At 49.2% G+C, this 19,450-nt stretch overlaps 1 protein-coding gene across 1 annotated transcript; it reads left to right on the top strand.

The window, feature by feature from the left end:
- Positions 1-344: 344 nt before the first annotated feature.
- On the top strand, positions 345-10,771 carry HECTD3 (HECT domain E3 ubiquitin protein ligase 3). Its single transcript, XM_066376109.1, has 21 exons — positions 345-791; positions 979-1,139; positions 1,411-1,503; positions 1,583-1,718; positions 2,005-2,120; positions 2,212-2,325; positions 2,462-2,544; positions 3,323-3,488; positions 3,721-3,802; positions 4,744-4,926; positions 5,070-5,122; positions 5,298-5,362; positions 5,525-5,628; positions 5,897-6,016; positions 6,131-6,220; positions 7,162-7,368; positions 7,634-7,763; positions 7,853-7,927; positions 8,026-8,107; positions 8,247-8,318; positions 8,489-10,771. Exons 1-21 carry the CDS (start codon positions 423-425, stop codon positions 8,571-8,573), a joined length of 2,586 nt encoding a protein of 861 aa, XP_066232206.1. The 5' UTR covers positions 345-422; the 3' UTR covers positions 8,574-10,771.
- The last annotated feature ends 8,679 nt before the right edge of the window (positions 10,772-19,450 follow it).

Below are 19,450 nucleotides of genomic sequence, written 5' to 3'. Positions count from 1 at the left end.
TAAAAAAAAAAAAAAAAAGGTTCTTCTGTCTGTTCTATGACTTGTTGCAAGGAGACAAAACAGGAGGCCAGAGGACCAGAAAAATGGTAGCTGCAATGATCCAGGCTGGATTGGATGGTGGTTTGAATAAGGGTGGTAGCAGTGGGGATAAAATGGTAGTAGAAATGGGGAGAGTGAAGGGGAGATTGATCAGGTAGAAACTACAGGACTTAGGTCTTGTGGCTGAGTGGGAGGCACAGAGCTAGGTAAAATATGATTGAGGATTCGAATACAGAGGGCACTACAGCTGAGGTGAACTTAGTCCAGAACATACGGCGAAGGCTGGCCGAAGGAGGGGCACAGCTTAGTGGGAAGCTCAGTCCGCCTTCGCGGCCGCTGCTCTAGGAGCCGGTCGCCGCAGGGCTTCCTTCTGCCGTTTCGCCATGGCGGGCCCGGGCCCCGGCGCGGCGCTCGAGACCCCACGGCAGCTGCTGGGCCGAATACGCTTCCTGGCGGAGGCAGCGCAGAGCCTTCGTGCCGGGCGGCCGCTGCCGGCGGCGCTGGCTTTCGTGCCCCGTGAGGTGCTCTACAAGCTTTACAAAGACCCGGCGGGACCGTCGCGGGTACTGCTGCCGGTGTGGGAGGCGGAGGGCCTGGGGCTGCGCGTGGGAGATGCGGGCCCGGCCCCCGGTACCGGCTCCGGACCCCTCCGAGCTGCCCGCAACAGCATCGAGCTCCGGCGCGGCTCTTGCGTGCGCACCACTGGCGAGGAGCTGTGCAACGGCCATGGGCTCTGGGTGAAGCTGACCAAGGTGCGCCCTGGCTTGCCCTGAACCCCGCAAAATCTCCCCGGGGCCTGGGAAGCCCCCTGGCTGTTCCCCTCCCCTCCCTATATTGAGCTGGCTTTTCGTCCAGTGCCCTTTGCCTTGGGCTGGGCAGGGCGGGCCGCTGGAAATGGCAGTTCCCTGACGCCTGCCCCCATCTGACGCATCCCGGCAGGAGCAACTGGCAGAGCACCTGGGAGACTGCGGGCTGGACGAAGGCTGGTTGCTGGTGTGCCGCCCAGCGGAAGGCGGCGCCCGCCTCGTACCCATCGACACTCCGGACCACCTCCAGCGGCAGCAACACCTCTTCGGCGTGGACTACCGCCCGATGCTCAGGTTTTGCGCTTGGAGGGGCGGAGCTATCAGTTGGCAGGGCCCCCAAGAGTTGGAAAGTTGTCTGGCACCGCCCATTAGGTAGGATAATGAGAGGGCAGGTTGCTAAGAGCAGTAAGGGGCGGACCTGAAGGTGTTGGGGTGGAGCTTCTGGTGGCACAGTTTGGAGGAGCTAGAGCTCTAGATAAGATTATATAGGCTTGAGGAGGGGATTGTCCTGCACCCTCTGATGTCGCCACATCCGCCCCGACCCACCCTCACTCTCTGCCCACAGATGGGAACAGGTGGTGGACCTGACATACTCACACCATCTCGGATCGAGGCCTCAGCCAGCCACGGCATACACAGAAGCTGTGCAAAGGCTACTGTGAGTGAGCTGGGGTAGGATGGGTGGGAAGGGGCTCCACGTCTGGTCCTGACCTAATTAGGGACTTGGGGTTGCTTAGCTATGTGCCTCCGACGTGGACCTACGAGTGCGACGAGGACCTGATCCACTTCTTATACGACCACCTGGGCAAGGAGGATGAGAACCTGGGTAGTGTGAAGCAGTATGTGGAGAGCATAGACGTTTCCTCCTACACGGTGGGTGCTGGGACTCCTCCCACCCCAAGCAAGAGGTAGTCACATTTTCCTAGATCCAGAACCCTCATCTCTAGAAGAGGGCTAAATCCGAATCCCCATAGGCCAGACTCGGTCTAGCCCCCCTACTTGGAAATCCTATAGAAGCCCCTAGACAATTCCACCCCTACCAGCTGCTCATTTAACCCAGATCCACTGCGTTTTCTCTCTTGTCCTTCCTGACCCAACGAATACTCCCAGTGCAGGGAGTGGGGGTAAACACTTATTCCACCTCTCTGCCCTTCCCCAGGAGGAGTTCAATGTGTCCTGCCTGACGGACAGCAATGCAGACACCTACTGGGAGAGTGATGGGTCCCAGTGCCAACACTGGGTGCGGCTTACCATGAAAAAGGGCACCATTGTCAAGTGAGTGTGGTCTGAATAGGACAGGGTGGGTGAGCCTTGTGCCTGGGAGTGTCCATAGACCCATCTGCATACTGTCTCCCTCCCCCCCCAGGAAGCTGCTACTCACAGTTGACACCACAGATGACAACTTTATGCCTAAGCGAGTTGTTGTCTATGGAGGCGAAGGGGACAACCTGAAGAAGCTGAGTGACGTGAGCATTGACGAGTGAGCAAGATGGCCTGGGTGGGAGGTGGTACATAATCCAAGCAGTGGGGACTGACCCAGCAATGAAGATTGGGTAAGACCCCAGCAATCCCTGAAGGCAAGGGGTATCTAAAGTGCCTTACATCTGTCTCCTCAGGACCCTGATCGGGGATGTCTGTGTCCTAGAAGACATGACTGTCCACCTCCCAATCATTGAGATTCGTATCGTCGAGTGTCGAGGTAGGGCTTAAGGCTATAAGGAGGGAAATGGAACTCCAGTGTGTAGATGGGGGCTAGCTGACAGTAAGTGTGGAGAGAAGAGGATGGGCTTGGAGTTGAAATGAAGGTGATAGCTGAACTAAATCCAGGATTTGATGCTTTGAGGCCTGAGCCAGGTGGAAGGTACTGGGTTATAGACCTGCCTTAAATCCATGGAGATGGTTAGGCTCACCTGAAAGAGGAACTGAGTTGGGACCCTCAGGCATTCCCACAATTATAGTAGTGGACAAAAGGACCAACAGAGAATACAATAATTAGAAATAGGTGGCCCTGGACAGTTGGCTCAGTGGTAGATTGTTGACTCCACTTTTGGAAGCCCTGGATTCGATTCCCAGTCAGAGCACACAGGAGAAGTGACCATCTGCTTCTCCTCCCCTCCCCCATCCCCCTCTTCTCTCTCTCTCTCTCTCTCTCTCTTTCTCTCTTTCTCTCTCTTTCTCCCTCCCGCAGCCATGGCTTTTTTGATTTGAGCACATTAGCCCTGGGAGCTGAGGATGGCTCCATATAGCCTCCGCCTCAGGCACTAAAAATAGCTTGGTTGCAAGCATGGGCCCAGATGGGCAGAGTATCAGCCCCAGGTGGGGGTCACCGGTAGATCCCAGTCGGGGCACATGTGGGAGTCTGTCTCTCTATCTCCCCTCCTCTCTTTAAAAAAAAAAAAAAGGTAAGTAGAAAGGGATCTTAATGATACCAAGGAGGCAGTGGGCACAGTAAGTGAAAATGTTCTGACTCCTCACAGATGACGGGATTGATGTGCGTCTTCGAGGGGTCAAGATCAAGTCATCTAGACAACGGGAACTAGGATTGAATGCAGACCTGTTCCAGCCCACCAGCCTGGTGCGATATCCACGCCTGGAAGGCACTGACCCTGAAGTACTATACCGCAGGGCTGTTCTCCTGCAGAGGTAGCTATGGTCCTGGGCCTGCCAGGCTCTTCCCTTCCCCCTATCCTGAGCCTTTTGTGTCTATGTGGAGGAGGCCCCCAAGGTCTTACACTGCATGTAAGCTGTTTTACTACAAGAGTCAGAGCAGCCCCTGGGTGCTGGCTGCTTCTATACCTGTGTGTTGGGGATTAAGGGGGGGCTTACATTCATGCCCAAATCTTTAGCTTTAGTACCCTTTACCTACCCACCCTAGATTCATAAAGATCCTAGACAGCGTCCTGCACCACCTGGTACCTGCCTGGGACCACACGCTGGGCACTTTCAGTGAGATTAAGGTGAGCCTGACCCATCCAGTGCTAGTCTTGGCAGTGGGCCCTCCTTTCTGCTAATATGATCATTCACTCTTCAGCAGAGTTCTTAAAACCTACTTTAGGCCTGGACCTTTGCTAGGCTCTGGGTATATAGGAAGAAAGCCATGTGCAAATAGTCAAAATTTAGTCTTTGGGGACTATTTCCAAGATAGTGTGTAAAATACACAGGAGCTGGGGAAAGAGAGGAGACAGCATAGGTAGGACAGTTTGCATAAAAGGTGCATACTGGTAGTCACTAGCAATTCTAGATGATGATGTGATTATAGAGGCAGTGGGCAGGAAGCAGACCCTGGTAGTAGAGGGCACTGCAGGCCAAGCTATGGAGAAGGGACTTTGCCCCAGGTCAGTGGACCCATTGGAAGAGGGTTTTTTTTTCTTTTACAGAGACAGAGACAGTCAGAGAGAAGGATGGACAGGGATAGAGAGATAAGAAGCATCAATCATTAGTTTTTTGTTGCGCATTGCGACACCTTAGTTGTTCATTGATTGCTTTCTCATATGTGCCTTGACTGTGGGCCTTCAGCAGACCAAGTAACCCCTTGCTCAAGCCAGTGGACCTTGGGTCCAAACTGGTGAGTTTTGCTCAAACCAGATGAGCCCACGCTCAAGCTGGTGACCTCGGGGTCTTGAACCTGGGTCCTCTGCATCCCAGTCCGACGCTCTATCCACTGCGCCGTCAGGCCCCATTGGGAGAGTTTTAAGTAAGGTAATGACAAAGTTGGATTCTTCTGTTTTAGAAAGCTCCCCCTGGTGGCTGGACTAAGGGAAGGACTAGAAGCAAGGACAGAGATGAATAGGCTTAGACTGGAACAGTAGAATTGGGTCCAGGAAATAGAGAAAGGTTCTAGGGCCTGGACAGAGGTTGACTGCCTGCCGGTCCTGCTCTGGCCACCTTTTATCACCAGCAAGTGAAGCAGTTCCTGCTGCTGTCACACCAGCGGCCAGGCCTGGTGAGCCAGTGCCTGCGTGATTCAGAGAGCAGCAAGCCCAGTTTCATGCCACGCCTGTATATCAACCGACGCCTTGCCATGGAACACCGTGCCTGTCCCTTAAGGGACCCTGCCTGCAAGAACGCTGTCTTCACCCAGGTCTGAACTACCTGGGGTGTACTGAGGGAGGGTCGGTAAGGGGCTGGGCCAAGAGGAACTTGAGCAAGGTCTTTGGGCAAGAATGGGACCAGGTCTTGACACAGAATTTCTCCTACAACTCCCTCCTCTTTCCCCTGCCCCAGGTTTATGAAGGCCTCAAGCCCTCTGACAAGTATGAAAAGCCTCTGGACTACAGGTATGGCATGAGGGTGAGGGGCTTAGAGCAGACATGTACACATATACACTCAGGCACACTGCCTTTGGAACCCCTCACCATTACCCTTCTGTACCCCTACACCTGGCTGTTGTCTGAGCTAGTGAATCATTTCAAGTCCTGGTCCAGCATGACAGATCTCCTCCCCTATTTACAGGTGGCCCATGCGCTATGACCAGTGGTGGGAGTGTAAATTCATTGCAGAAGGCATTATTGACCAAGGTGAGGCCCTGAGGGAGGATGATAAGTGTCCTGCCCTAGTTAGAGTGGTAGAGGCTTCTGGGGTCACCAGCTAACCAAGATAAGGGACCTGCTTTTATTACCCCATTATGGGGGCTGGAGCTCTTGAATGCCCCAGCTGAGGGGATTTATCTGTCATTTCAGGGGGTGGTTTTCGGGATAGCCTGGCAGACATGTCAGAAGAGCTGTGTCCTAGCTCGGCGGACACCCCTGTGCCTCTGCCCTTCTTTGTACGCACAGCCAATCAGGTAATCTCCCACTCCGACCTCCCAAGTTGTTTCTGCTGTTCTGTCTCTGCAAACCTCCCCAGTACCAGGCTGAGCTAGCAAGAAGGCAGAAGAGTGTCTGAGTTGCCCTGGGTAACCTCTGGACAGACAGGGAAGGGGGAGCCATTATACATTCAGAGGGATCCTTCAGGGCCTCCAGTGGAAGGCGTTCAGGAAACTCTTTGGAGAATCTCAGGCAACAATGTAGGTCCATCCTATCCCATGCTGACATCTCTGTCTGGGGGGGCAGGGCAATGGCACAGGTGAAGCCCGGGACATGTATGTGCCCAACCCCTCCTGCCGAGACTTTGCCAAGTACGAGTGGATTGGACAGCTGATGGGGGCTGCCCTTCGGGGTAAGGAGTTCCTGGTGAGTGACCCAATCTGCAGCGCGTCAGATCATCCTGGCCCCTGGAAGGAAGAAGGGCCAGCCAAATCTGGGTAGTTTAGGATGAGAAGAGATTAGTGAATATTTGTCCCATAGGTCCTGGCTCTGCCTGGTTTTGTGTGGAAGCAGCTGTCTGGTGAGGAGGTGAGCTGGAGCAAGGACTTCCCAGCTGTGGACTCTGTGCTGGTGAGTAGGGCTTGGAGCTAGTGTTTGCTCTGCCCAGCCCCCAAAGGTTGCTGTTCCCCGGGGCTGTTCTGAACCTTCTCCTACCACACACATGCTCCCTCTCCAATCCCATCTACTCTCATGCTTTCAACTACTACCCATATTCTGGTGACTCCTAAATCTTTACCTCCAACCCCAGCCTCTCTCTGAAGCCTGGGGCCATATAGGCATCTGCACTGTGGTGGCACACTACAGCATACTGCAACTCCCCAGTCTACTGTCCTCTGGAGCTCTGTCTCAGAATGGCACTGCCACACACCCCTTCCCCTGCCAGGACCCTCAGGCCGCTCATTCTTCACTCCTCCTCCCTCACCTCTCATATTTTGTTATATCTCCTGGAATCTGTTCACTTTTCCCATCTCACTATTTTCCCTGGTACAGGCCACCCTCCTTTCTGACCCAGCCACTAACTACAAAAGCTATAACCCTACCTTACCTGTCTGATCTTCAACAGCCAGAGTAATTCATTTCACACTCCTCATTTAAACCTTTCAAAGCCTCTGCCTTGGGGTTAGGATAAAATGCAGAATCCAGAAAGGCCTTACATAATCCAGGTATATGTGGCCACTTGGTTCACATTCAGGTTCCAGCGGACCAGATTTCTTAGATCCTTTTCCAATATTCTCTCTCCTGACTTCCTTGTGGTCTAGCCAACTCCTAGCCATCATTTGGGTCTCAGCATAGATGCCATTTCCTCCAGGACACTTTCCCTGGCCTGCAAGCCTGATTTCATGTTGTCTTGCTGCTTTCACAGCCCTTGTACTGACCCCCTTACTTCCCTCATGGCTGCATGGGGACTTCCTTGCCTGGCTGTCTACCCTGCTTGCTTGTGAGCATCTCGAGGAAAAACAGGACTGTTTCCACATGAGAAGCTGATCTTCCTGCCTCTCTTCAACCCCTAGGTGAAGCTCCTGGAAGTGATGGAAGGAATGGACAAGGAGACATTTGAGTTCAAATTTGGGAAGGAGCTAACATTCACCACTGTACTGAGTGACCAGCAGGTGGTGGAGCTGATCCCCGGGGGTGCAGGCATCGTGGTGGGATATGAGGATCGTTCCCATTTTATCCAACTGGTGCAGAAGGCACGACTAGAGGAGAGCAAGGAGCAGGTACTGCCCAGAGGCTGGCAGAACGGAGAATTTTGGACAGCCCCTAATAACCAGAGCCCAGCCTGATAGGCCACCAGTACCCAATCTGGCTTCCACCATCCCTCTGCCCCACATTCCTGCCTGTCAGTGGAGGACACAGTTACCCCAATGCTGAGCAAAGCCCATGACCCCCATTAACTCCCCAAGTGGAAGCCATGTGGCCCCATCACACACTGAGCTGGGAGTTATGCCCTCTTCCCCAGCCAGGTTTTTCCCTCCTCCCCAGGTGGCAGCGATGCAGACAGGTCTGCTGAAGGTGGTGCCACAGGCTGTGCTGGACTTGCTGACCTGGCAAGAGTTGGAGAAGAAGGTGTGCGGGGACCCAGAGGTCACTGTAGATGCTCTGCGAAAGCTCAGTGAGTGGGGGGCAGGGCAATAGCAGGGCAGGGCTTAAGGGCTGTGTTTGTCAGGATACAAGAATAAATTCTGGCCTTGTCACCACCAGCCCGGTTTGAGGACTTCGAGCCATCTGACACACGGGTGCAGTATTTCTGGGAGGCACTGAACAACTTTACCAATGGTCAGTGGTAGAGGACAGAGTAATACCTGGGTTTGACTCCACTTATGGGATATCGAGCCAGGCTGGAAGTGTGGGCACTCATTTCCCTCTCCATCCAGAGGACCGGAGCCGCTTCCTGCGCTTTGTCACCGGCCGTAGCCGTCTGCCTGCACGGATCTACATATACCCGGACAAGCTGGGGTAAGTGGGGAGGGGAGGTCCAAAGGGGGTCTGAAGGGGTGATGGCCAGCCTTCTTCCCAGCTCCCTACACATACATGTCAGACCCATGCCCTGTGTTTCTACAATTCTTTCTGATCTGTGGCCTCTCCATGCCTTCAGCTGCGAGACCACAGATGCACTGCCTGAGTCTTCCACCTGCTCCAGCACCCTCTTCCTACCTCACTATGCCAGGTGAGTTTCCTAGGTTTGAGACCAGAGAATGGGGAGCGAGTGAAAGGTGACATCCTAAGGTGGATGAAGCGCTGAAGTGTACTTAACTAACTGGAGCCCCATCGCTCCTGGTGGTGATGGGGGGCATCTACACCTGGCACTAACCAACTCCCTGTCTCTCCCACTTGCAGCGCCAAAGTGTGCGAAGAGAAGCTCCGCTATGCAGCTTACAACTGCGTGGCTATCGACACCGACATGAGCCCTTGGGAGGAGTGAGTTGGCGGCAGGGGCAGCCGCAGGCCAGCAGTGTCCCAGTCAGCCTTGCTAGGGCAAGACGCCTCACCTAGACCAGCTGGGCTCTGCGCTCTTGCTCTGGATGTGAGCTGATGCACTCAGAAAAAGCCAGCGTGCACCGCCCTCTGTGTGGTTGGAGTGGGGGTGGTGAGTTGACACTGGTGGCCTGGCCCCACAGATGCACAGGTCCTACTGTGCTCAGGCTTGCTTCAGTTATTCAGCCTTTGTAAGAGGGAACCTTCTACAAGCGCAGCACAAGCTGCCAAGCCTGAGTTACTTGAAGGGGGCCTTCTAGCTCCCTACCCGTGATGGACTTTGCTTCAATTTTTGGCTCCTCCTTTTCTTCTCCTGTTTTTCTCTGACTTCAGCCTGGACTCAAAACTAAAAACTATGGAGGGTGGTGGAGCCTCCTCCCCAAACAAGGTATCAGGCATGAACAGGGAATGATGGTCTTCCCCCTTACTTACTTGCCCCAAGAATGAGGCAACAAGCGAGCACCCATCCTCATATACTGGTCTTTTCCTCTTCTCCCTCCACACCCGAGCTGTGAGCTCTCTCCTTCCTCCAACCCAGTGTCAATTAATGAAGTGCCACTACGCTCCCTGGCTTAGAACCTACATCACTCAGCATCCATCCTGACTGCCACTACTGCCTCACGTTAATTACTTTGCATCACAGCCAGCCTGACTCCCCATCTGCTGCCTTGCTCCCAAAATTTTGCACAAGGCCAGTTATGTCCTCTCTAAAATCTTCAATAGCTTCTCCTCGTTACCCAATTCTAAAATGAAGCCTAGACTTTAAACCTACTTCTAAGCCTTATGCACATCCCTGCCCCGCCTCTCTCGCCCTTAAAGGCCTCCATGACACTCCATCAAAGAATGTCTTGCACATGGGGAAGTTGAATAAATGGGTGAATTCATTCTTTTAGGATGTGTTTTATTTGGCTCCTGAGGGACGTTAGAAAGGCTTTTCCAGGACTTGAGGATTGTGCCAGGAGCCAAGAGATATGTGCCAGGTGGGAGTGGTGGGCTTCTTAGTAGCAAACATTAATCTGGAGCTGAGCAGGGAAATAAGGACCCCATTACTCAGAAGGGAAAAAAATAAGCTAGCCTGGCATCCTCTGTGATAGGTGTGGTGATGTGGAGGATGGGAGTCCTGAAGTCGCGTGCCAGAGAGGGGAGGATGTGCCGCGGGTTGCTTCCACCACTTCCCCATGCCATCCTCTAGGATGTGCCCTGACGCTGCTCACGCTGGAAACTTCCAGTAGTGGTGCTGAGTCCCTCACCTAGAGGCCTATCTCCCCATTAGTCTGAGTCTTACACCCCAGGTGAGCCTCCCCTCCCACCCAGCTCTGTTCTTCCCAACAAGCTTCTGCCCCATTTCCCGCACATCCAAGGCGTGCCTTCCTCTTTCTAGGAAAGACCTGGCTAGCGCCATCCTGCAGGAGGCAGTTCATTTCTGTGTCTGTTACCGGCAGGATGCGTCTTGGGTCCCCTCTTTTAACAACTTGGACTCGCATTATTTTGTAACCTGCTTTTCATTTAATCATTCATTCATTCAGTGAATGCATCAAGCATGTATGTTGGGCACCATATTAGGTGCAATGGATAAAATGGTGGCTAAACAGATCATTTTTGCCCTCTTGGGATTTAAACTAATGGGAGAAACATATAGTAAACAAATAACATATAAACATTTAATAATGTGTGTAAGAGCTCCAAAGGAGACATGAAACTATCAGAGGACAGAACAGGATGATTCTAACCAGTCTGGCTGTCACTGGAATGCTAAATCCTGAGAGAACAACTGGGCACAAAGACCAGCTGAGAAGCATGTTAAGTCCCATGTTACTGGAATGTAACAAAAAGAGAAGACTCCAGTTTTATCCATTTTGCAATGAGGAGCCAAGAGGGCATCAAGCAAGGGAAAGACATGAGATTCAAGTTCAGCAGCTGTGTAGAGAATAAGTTGAGAGGGAGACACTGGACACAGCATAGTCCAAGCAGGATATGATGGTCACTGAAACCATTTTAATCATTATTTTTATTGACTGCATTGTGTTACATTGTAAGGAATTTTCTATACTGTTTATTCATTTAAAATCCTCTACACTGAAGTTGTTTACAAGTTTTCGATATTGAAAACTACAAATGTTAACAATAAACATTCTCATGCATACATCCTTGTATACCTACTTGATTTCCTTAGAATAACTTCATAAAATCACTTTACCAAACTGCCAAATTGCAAAATTGTGTCTGTTTCTTAAACTCTTAACAGCTTTGGGTATGAGCACTTAAAAATATATTTTGTTGCAGCCCTGGCCGGTTGGCTCAGCGGTAGAGTGTCAGCCTGGCGTGCGGGGGACCTGGGTTCGATTCCCGGCCAGGGCACACAGGAGAAGCGCCCATTTGCTTCTCCACCCCCCCTCCTTCCTCTCTGTCTCTCTCTTCCCCTCCTGCAGCCAAGGCTCCATTGGAGCAAAGATGGCCCGGGCGCTGGGGATGGCTCCTTGGCCTCTGCCCCAGGCGCTAGAGTGGCTCTGGTCGCGGCAGAGCGACGCCCCGGAGGGGCAGAGCATGGACCCTGGTGGGCGTGCCGGGTGGATCCCGGTCGGGCGCATGCGGGAGTCTGTCTGACTGTCTCTCCCCGTTTCCAGCTTCAGAAAAATTTAAAATATATATATATTTTTGTTGTTGTTGCCTGACCTGTGGTGGCACAGTGGATTAAACGTCACCTGGAACGCTGAGGTCACTGGTTTCAAACCCTGGGCTTTCCCAGTTAAGGCACATATGGGACTTGATGCTTCCTGCTCCTCCCCCCCTTTCTCTCTCTCTCTCTGTCTCTCTCTAAAATGAATAAAGTCTTAAAAATATATTTTTTTAAATATATATTTTTTGTTAATGTGTAGAAAAAATGGTATAATTTTTATTGCTTTGATTATTTACTATATTGAGAATTGCGGTTTTTAAAAGATTTTATTTATTGATTTTACAGAGAGGAATGGGTGAGGGAGCGAGAAGTATCAACTCTTAGTTGCTTCACTTCAGTTGTTCATTTATGGTTGCTTGTCATATGTCTTGACCCGGCAAGCCCAGGGTTTCAAACCGATGACCTCAGTGTTCCAGGCCAACAATCTGTGCCACCACAGGCCAGGTGTTGTTTTTCTTTATAAACTGCTCTTTATGTATTTTTGTTCATTTTTCTATAGCTTTGATTGTACTTTTCTTATTGCTTTATAACAATCTTTGCTAATAGTACTAAAATAATAAGTGCATAGTACTAACATAATAAGTACTAAAATAAGGCACTGTGCTAAGTGCTATACATTTATCTTCTGAACAACTCTATGAAGTAAGTAGTAGTATTATGCCCATTTCTAGATGAGAAACCTAGAGCAAAGATGAAATAAGTAACTTGCCCTAGGTCACATGAGTAGTAATTGATGAAGCTAGAAATTGGATGGTGCCTGACCAGGCGGTGGCACAGTTGATAGAGCATCAGACTGGGATGCGGAGGACCCAACTTCAAGACCCCGAGGTCACCAGCTTGAGTGCGGGGTTTGAGCAAAAGCTCACCAGCTTGGACCCAAGGTCACTGGCTTGAGCAAGGAGTTACTTGGTCTGCTGAAGGCCCCCGGTCAAGGCACATATGAGAAAGCAATCAGTGAACAACTAAGGTGTTGCAAAGCACAACGAAAAACTAATGATTGATGCTTCTCATCTCTCTGTTCTTGTCTGTCTGTCCCTGTCTATCCCTCTCTCTGACTCTCTCTCTGTCTCTGAAAAAAAATAATTAATTAATTAATTAATTTAAAAAATAGAAATTGGATGGTGGTCTGCCAGCTCCAAAATCTGCTGATGTGGTAGCTAAGGTGCTTTTAATCTCTATGTTAACCCCTTTGTTGTGTCAGGTGTTGTAAATGTTTACCCAGTCTGTTCTTTTCCATTTAATTTCATAAATAGACCTTCCTTATGTACAAAAAAAATTTTTTTGGCAGAGACAGAGTCAGACAGGGACAGACAGACAGGAAGGAAGACAGAGATGAGAAGCATCAATTCTTCGCTGCAGCTCCTTAGTTGTTCAGTTATGTCTTCCTCATATGTGCCTTGACCTGGGGGCCACAGTGGATTAAACAAGTGACCCCTTACTCAAGCTACCAGCCTTGGACTCAAACCAGCGACCTTTGGGCTTAAGCCAGCAACCATGGGGTCATGTCTGTGATCCCATGCTCAAGCCAGTGACCCTGCGCTCAAGCCGGAGACCTCGGGGTTTTGAACCTGGGTCCTCAACATCCCAGTCCATTGCTTTATCCACTGCGCCACTGCCTGGTCAGGTCAAAAATTTAATATTTAGAATTCAAAATCTTTATGGAAGAAGCCATGTATTATGTATATACCATGAGAAGGTAATATACTAGTAGTAGTAAAGAGTGCATTCTCTAGAGTCAGCTTTCCTGTGTTCATACCCCAGCTGTTAAACGAGTGTCCTCAGCTTCCTTTATTATTTTTAAATTTTTATTTATTCATTTTAGAGAGAAGGGAGAGGGATAAAAGAAAGAGAAAGAGAAGGAGGGAAGGAAAGGAAGCATTAACTCCCATATGTGCCTTGACCAGGCAATTTCATGGTTTCGAACCAGCAGCCTCAGCATTCCAGGTTGACACTTAATCCACTGTGCCACCACAGGTCAGGCCTCAGCTTCCTTAAGTACCTATAATTTGAAATGCTATCTTTTTTTTTTTTTTTTTTTTTGTATTTTTCTGAAGTTGGAAAAAGGGAGGCAGACAGACTCCCACATGCGCCCGACCGGGATCCACCCGGCACGCCCACCAGGGGGCAATGCTCTGCCCATCTGGGGTGTCGCTCTGTTGCAACCAGAGCCATTCTAGCGCCTGAGGCAGAGGCCACAGAGCCATCCTCAGCACCCGGCCAACTTTGCTCAGATGGAGCCTTGGCTGTGGGAGGGGAAGAGAGAGACAGAGAAAGGAGAGGGGGAGGGGTGGAGAAGCAGATGGGCACTTCTCCTGTGTGCCCTGGCTGGAAATCGAACCCGGACTCCTGCACGCCAGGCCGACGCTATACCACTAAGCCAACCGGCCAGGGCTGAAATGCTACCTTTTTACATACTTATCATTTTATGCTAATTTTTTTAAATTTTTTTAATTTAATTTTATTTTTTTACAGGGACAGAGAGAGGGATAGATAGGGACAGACAGACAGGAATGGAGAGAGATGAGAAGCATCAATCATCAGTTTTTCGTTGCAACACCTTAATTGTTCATTGATTGCTTTCTCATATGTGCCCTGACCGTGGGCCTTCATCAGACTGAGTAACCCCTTGCTTGAGCCAGCAACCTTGGGTCCAAGCTGGTGAGCTTTTTGCTCAAGCCAGATGAACCCGTGCTCAAGCTGGCAACCTTGGGGTCTCAAACCTGGGTCCTTCCGCATCCCAGTCCGACGCGCTATGCACTGCGCCACTGCCTGGTCAGGCTATGCTAATTTTTTTTTTTTTTTTTCTGTATTTTTCTGAAGCCAGAAATGGGGAGAGACAGTCAGACAAACTCCCGCATGCGCCCGACCGGGATCTACCCGGCACGCCCACCAGGGAGCATGCTCTGCCCCTCCGGGGCATCGCTCTGTTGCAACCAGAGCCACTCTAGCGCCTAGGGCAGAGGCCAAGGAGCCATCCCCAGCGCCCGGGCCATCTTTGCTCCAGTGGAGCCTCGGCTGCGGGAGGGGAAGAGAGAGACAGAGAGGAAGGAGAGGGGGAGGGGTGGAGAAGCAGATGGGTGCTTCTCCTGTGTGCCCTGGCCGGGAATCGAACCCGGGACTTCCGCACTCTACCACTGAGCCAACCGGCCAGGGCCTATGCTAATTTTTATATATAAGAAATCCTCATTTTGCCTAGTATAGTAATGTCAAAACTGTACAAAGGACCCTGCAATTTGAAACCAAGCAAAGAGATCTTAATAATCAATAGGAAAAATTACCATTGTTCCGTGACCTATAAAATTTTTTTTAAAGATTTTATTTATTGGCCCTGGCTGGTTGGCTCAGTGGTAGAGCATCAGTCTGGCATGTGGATGTTCCTGGGTTTGATTTCCGACCAGGGCACACAGGAGAAGCGCCCATCTGCTTCTCCACCCCTCCCCCTCTCCTTCCTCTCTGTCTCTTTCTTCCCCTCCCGCAGCCAAGGCTCCATCTGAGCAAAGTTGGCCCGGGCTCTGAGGATGGCTCCATGACCTCCGCCTTAGGCACTCGAATGGCTCCGGTTGCAACGGAGCAATGTCCCAGATGGGCAGAGCATCACCCCCTAGTGGGCGTGCCGGGTGGATGCCAGTCCAGCACATGCAGAAGTCTGTCTCTCTGCCTCCCTGCTTCTCACTTCAGAAAAATACAAAAAAAAATTTATTTATTGATTTTTAGAGAAAGGAAGGAGAGAGTAAAGCAGGGGCAGAAGAGGGGCAAGGCACAGGAAGCATCAACTGGTAGTTGCCTCTTGCTTGTGCCTTGACTGGGCAAGTTTGGGGTCTCGAACCTGCGACCTCAGCATTCCAAGTCAATGCTTTATCCACTGTGCCACCACAGGTCAGGCTACCTTTAAATTTTTTTGTCAAACATTAAAAACACTGTCAGTTATAAATGCACAGGGAAATGAAAAAGTGTAAAACTAATATTTATTTAGTATATTGTAATCAGAAGCATTTAGAAATATTGAGAATTAATTTTTTTTTCTTTGCAAAAAACTTATCGAGTACTGTAGTTTAAACAGCTCTTGCTTCTTATTTTCTTGTCTTATAATATGAAGCAAGCATCTTTACTATGCCTTAATGAATTGACATGCTCCTTTTTAAGTTTGGATCAGCCGTCAACATTTTTTTCTTTGTACTGTTTTTTAAAAAAAAAATTTTTTATTGATTTTTTTTTAGAGAGAGGAAGGAAAGAGTGAGAGAGAGACAGGAACATCAATCTGTTCCCGTATGTGCTGTGACCAGGGATCAAACCAGCAACCTATGTGCTTCAGGACAATACTCTAACCCAGTGGTCGCAAACTCATTAGTCAACAGAGCCAAATATCAACAGTACAACGATTGAAATTTCTTTTGAGAGCCAATTTTTTTAAACTTAAACTAATAGGTAGGTACACTGTTATTAACTTAATTAGGATACTCCTAAGCTGGCCAAAGAGCTGTACTCAAGGGACCAAAGAGCCACATGTGGCTCACGAGCCGTGGTTTGCCAATCACTGCTCTAACCGACTAAGCTATCCAGCCAGAGCTTTCTTTGTACTTTCAATCTCATGAAATATCTCTGAGAATTCCTTTAATGTGAAGTTTTTGGTTGGCATCACTTCCTCAGGGACATCTTCATCCTTTTCGTCACAAGCACTTCCCTCATTTATGCAGATACGGTTACCTTCACTAAGTTCCTCTGGCTGCATAGCTATATTCTTTCATGATGGTAATGTCAACATTCCATGAGCAGCTATTTCTTCTACAACTCCATTTATGTTCAATTTGAATTTCATTTTCTGCATTATCACTGTTCATTTCTTTGCCGTACTTTCATTTTCTTAGCCAATTCTCAATTCTTTTTTTTTAATGACACATGGGTTATCAATGGGAGACAGGAGAGCAATAGAACTATGTACATCCTTTGCTGTCTGTATATGAACTGAAGAAGAGATGTGAAGTCACTAATCACTAACAATTAAAGAAGTGACATGACTTACTGCTCATGATGAACACCCAAAAAAGTTGATTCTGACATTTTTTTTTCTTCTTTTTTTTTTTTTTTTTTTTTCTGAAGCTGGAAACGGGGAGAGACAGTCAGACAGACTCCCGCATGCGCCCGACCAGGATCCACCTGGCACGCCCACCAGGGGCGACGCTCTGCCCACCAGGGGGGATGCTCTGCCTCTCCGGGGCGTCACTCTGCCGAGACCAGAGCCACTCTAGCGCCTGGGGCAGAGGCCAAGGAGCCATCCCCAGCGCCCGGGCCATCTTTGCTCCAATGGAGCCTTGGCTGCGGGAGGGGAAGAGAGAGACAGAGAGGAAGGAGGGGGGGTGGAGAAGCAAATGGGCGCTTCTCCTATGTGCCCTGGCCGGGAATCGAACCCGGGTCCCCCGCACGCCAGACCGATGCTCTACCGCTGAGCCAACCGGCCAGGGCCTGATTCTGACATTTAAAAAAATATATTTCATTGATTTTTGCCTGACCAGGTGGTGGGGCAGTGGCTAGAGTGTTGATCTCAGACTCTGAGGACCCAGGTTCAAAATCCCAAGGTTGCCACTTTGAGCATGGGCTCATCTGGCTTGAGCATAGGGTTGCCAGTTTGACTGTGGGGTCACTGACTTGAGCGTGGGGTCACAGACATGACCCCATGGTTGCTGGCTTGAACCTAAAGGTTGCTGGCTTGAGCAATAGGTCACTGGATCGGCTGAAGTCAAGGCACATATGAAAAGCAATCAATGAATAGCTAAAGTGCCACAACTATGGGCTGATGCTTCTCATGTCTCATCTTTCCTGTCTGTCTCTGTCTCTGTCCTTCTGTGTCTCTCACTCGCACACTAAAAAAATTTTTTTAAATTTCATTTTATGGAGAGAAGAGATGGGGGAATGAGAACTATCAACTCATAGTTGCTTCACTTTAGTTGTTCATTGCTTGCTTGTTGTATGTGCCCTGACCAGGCAAGCCTAAAGTTTTGAACCAGCAACCTTAGCATTCCAGGCTGACGGTCTATCCGCTATGCCATCACAGGCCAGGCGATTCTGACATTTTTGACAATATTCTCATTGCTTTAAGGGAGGAGATAATTTTGGGGGAACCACCATTTTTACTGATGTTACCTGTTTCTTTTGTATTTACTTCTAAATTTATTAGATAGAAAGTTGTAGAGCCTGACCAGGTTGTGGTACAGTGGATAGAGTGTCGTCCTGGGACACTGAGGACTCAGGTTCGAAATGCTGAGGTTACCGGTTTGAGCAAAGGCTCATCTGGCAGGCTCACCAGCTTGAGCATGGGGTTGCTAACTTGAGCATGGATCATAGACCTGACCCCATGGTTGCTGGTTTGAGCCCAAGGTTGCTAGCTGCAACTATGAGTTGATGCTTCTCATCTTTCTTCTTTCCTGTTTGTCCCCGTCTATCTGTGTCTCTCTCTCGTGTGAGCAAAAAAAAAAAGATAAAGAAAATTGTAGAAAGATTTATATGAGATACAAGTCTCAATTTTATTTATTTATTTTTGGTGGGGGGGACAGACAGAGAGGGGACAGATAGGGACAGACAGACAGGAAAGGAAAGAGATGAGAAGAATCAATTTTTTGTTGTGATTCCTTAGTTGTTCATTGACTGCTTTCTCATATGTGCCTTGATGGGGCAGGGCTACAGCAAAGCAAGTGACCCCTTGCTCAAGTCAGAGACCTTGGGCTTCAAGCCAGCGACCATGGGATCATGTCTGTGATCCTACGCTGAAGCCAGTGACCCCATGCTCAAGCTGATGAGCCCACGCTTAAGCCGGATGAGCCTGCGCTCAAGCCAGAGACCTCAGGGTTTTGAACATGGATCCTCTGCATCCTCTGTCCACTGGCCATCACCTGGTCAGGCCCAAATTTCAATTACCTCTATAAAACTCTAAGACATTATAACTGTCAAGGTTGTGTTCTCCCTCTCCTTATCCCTCCTCCCTGCCTACTTTTTCTTATTCCCAAAATAGTACTTATCACCTTTTAATATACTTCAGTTTACTCATTTCTTATTTAGACTGATTTATTTATATATGCTGCTTCTGCCTATTAGGATGAGGGATGGATTATTTTCTGTTCATTAATATATCCCAAGAGACTAAAATTGTCCTTGGCACATACTAGATACTCAATAAATAAGTGAACTGTGGCCCATAAACCATTATTTTCTAATTTATAAACAAGGAAAATGCCCTGACCAAGCAGCTTAGTTGGTTGGAGTGTCATCCCAACACACCAAGTGAAACCCACAGTTGTGGCACAGTCAGGCACATACAAGGAGCAAAAAATTCAGCAAATTGATTAAATCACTTCTTTTTAAAATTGGCCCATCAGTTTAGAGCAGCAATCTTCAACTAGTGTGCTGTGAAATCTTTTAAAACATGGAATACCTGTCTGACCAGGCGGTGGTGCAGTAGAGCCTCTGACTGGGATGTGGAGGACCCAGGTTTGAGACGCTGAGATCTCCAGCTTGAACGCGAGCTCATCTGGTTTGAGCAAAGCTCACCAGCTTGAGCCCAAGGTTGTTGGCTCGAGCAAGGGATCACTTGGTCTGCTGTAGCCCCCTGGTCAAGGCACATATGAGAAATCAATTAATGAACTAAGTAACCGCAACGAAGAATTGATGATTCTCATCTCTCTCCCTTCCTGTCTGTCTGTCCCTATCTGTCCCTCTCTGACTCTCTCTGTCTCTCCCACAAAAAAAAACACAAAAAACAAACAAACAAAAAAAACCCATGGAATACGACTATTTAGTCAGGGACACTGACCTTTTGTCCTTTAGACTGTCAAATTAAAAAAAAATGACAACAGCTAATACAACACTAGCCTTCCAGTGTGAACAAATCAAAATTATATCTATTGGTTCTGGCCGGGTAGCTCAGTTGGTTAGAATGTTGTCCAGACATGCTGAGGTTGCAGATTCGATCCCTGGTCAGGGCACATGCAAGAATCACCCAATGATGGCATGAGTAAGAGAAATTGATGTTTCTCTCTCTCTCTCTCTCTAAAAATTAATCAATAAAAATATTTTAAAAGTTATACCTGTCTTTTATGTCTGATCAGCAAAAAAGATATTTCTTTGGTGTGACATGGAATTTTCATGTGTGCCTTAAG

The sequence above is a fragment of the Saccopteryx leptura genome, chromosome 3, assembly GCF_036850995.1.
Source record: "Saccopteryx leptura isolate mSacLep1 chromosome 3, mSacLep1_pri_phased_curated, whole genome shotgun sequence".
NCBI classification, from domain to species: Eukaryota; Metazoa; Chordata; class Mammalia; order Chiroptera; family Emballonuridae; genus Saccopteryx; species Saccopteryx leptura.
Note: the sequence above shows the minus strand (reverse complement) of the source record. Positions and strands in the feature narration are given on the sequence as shown.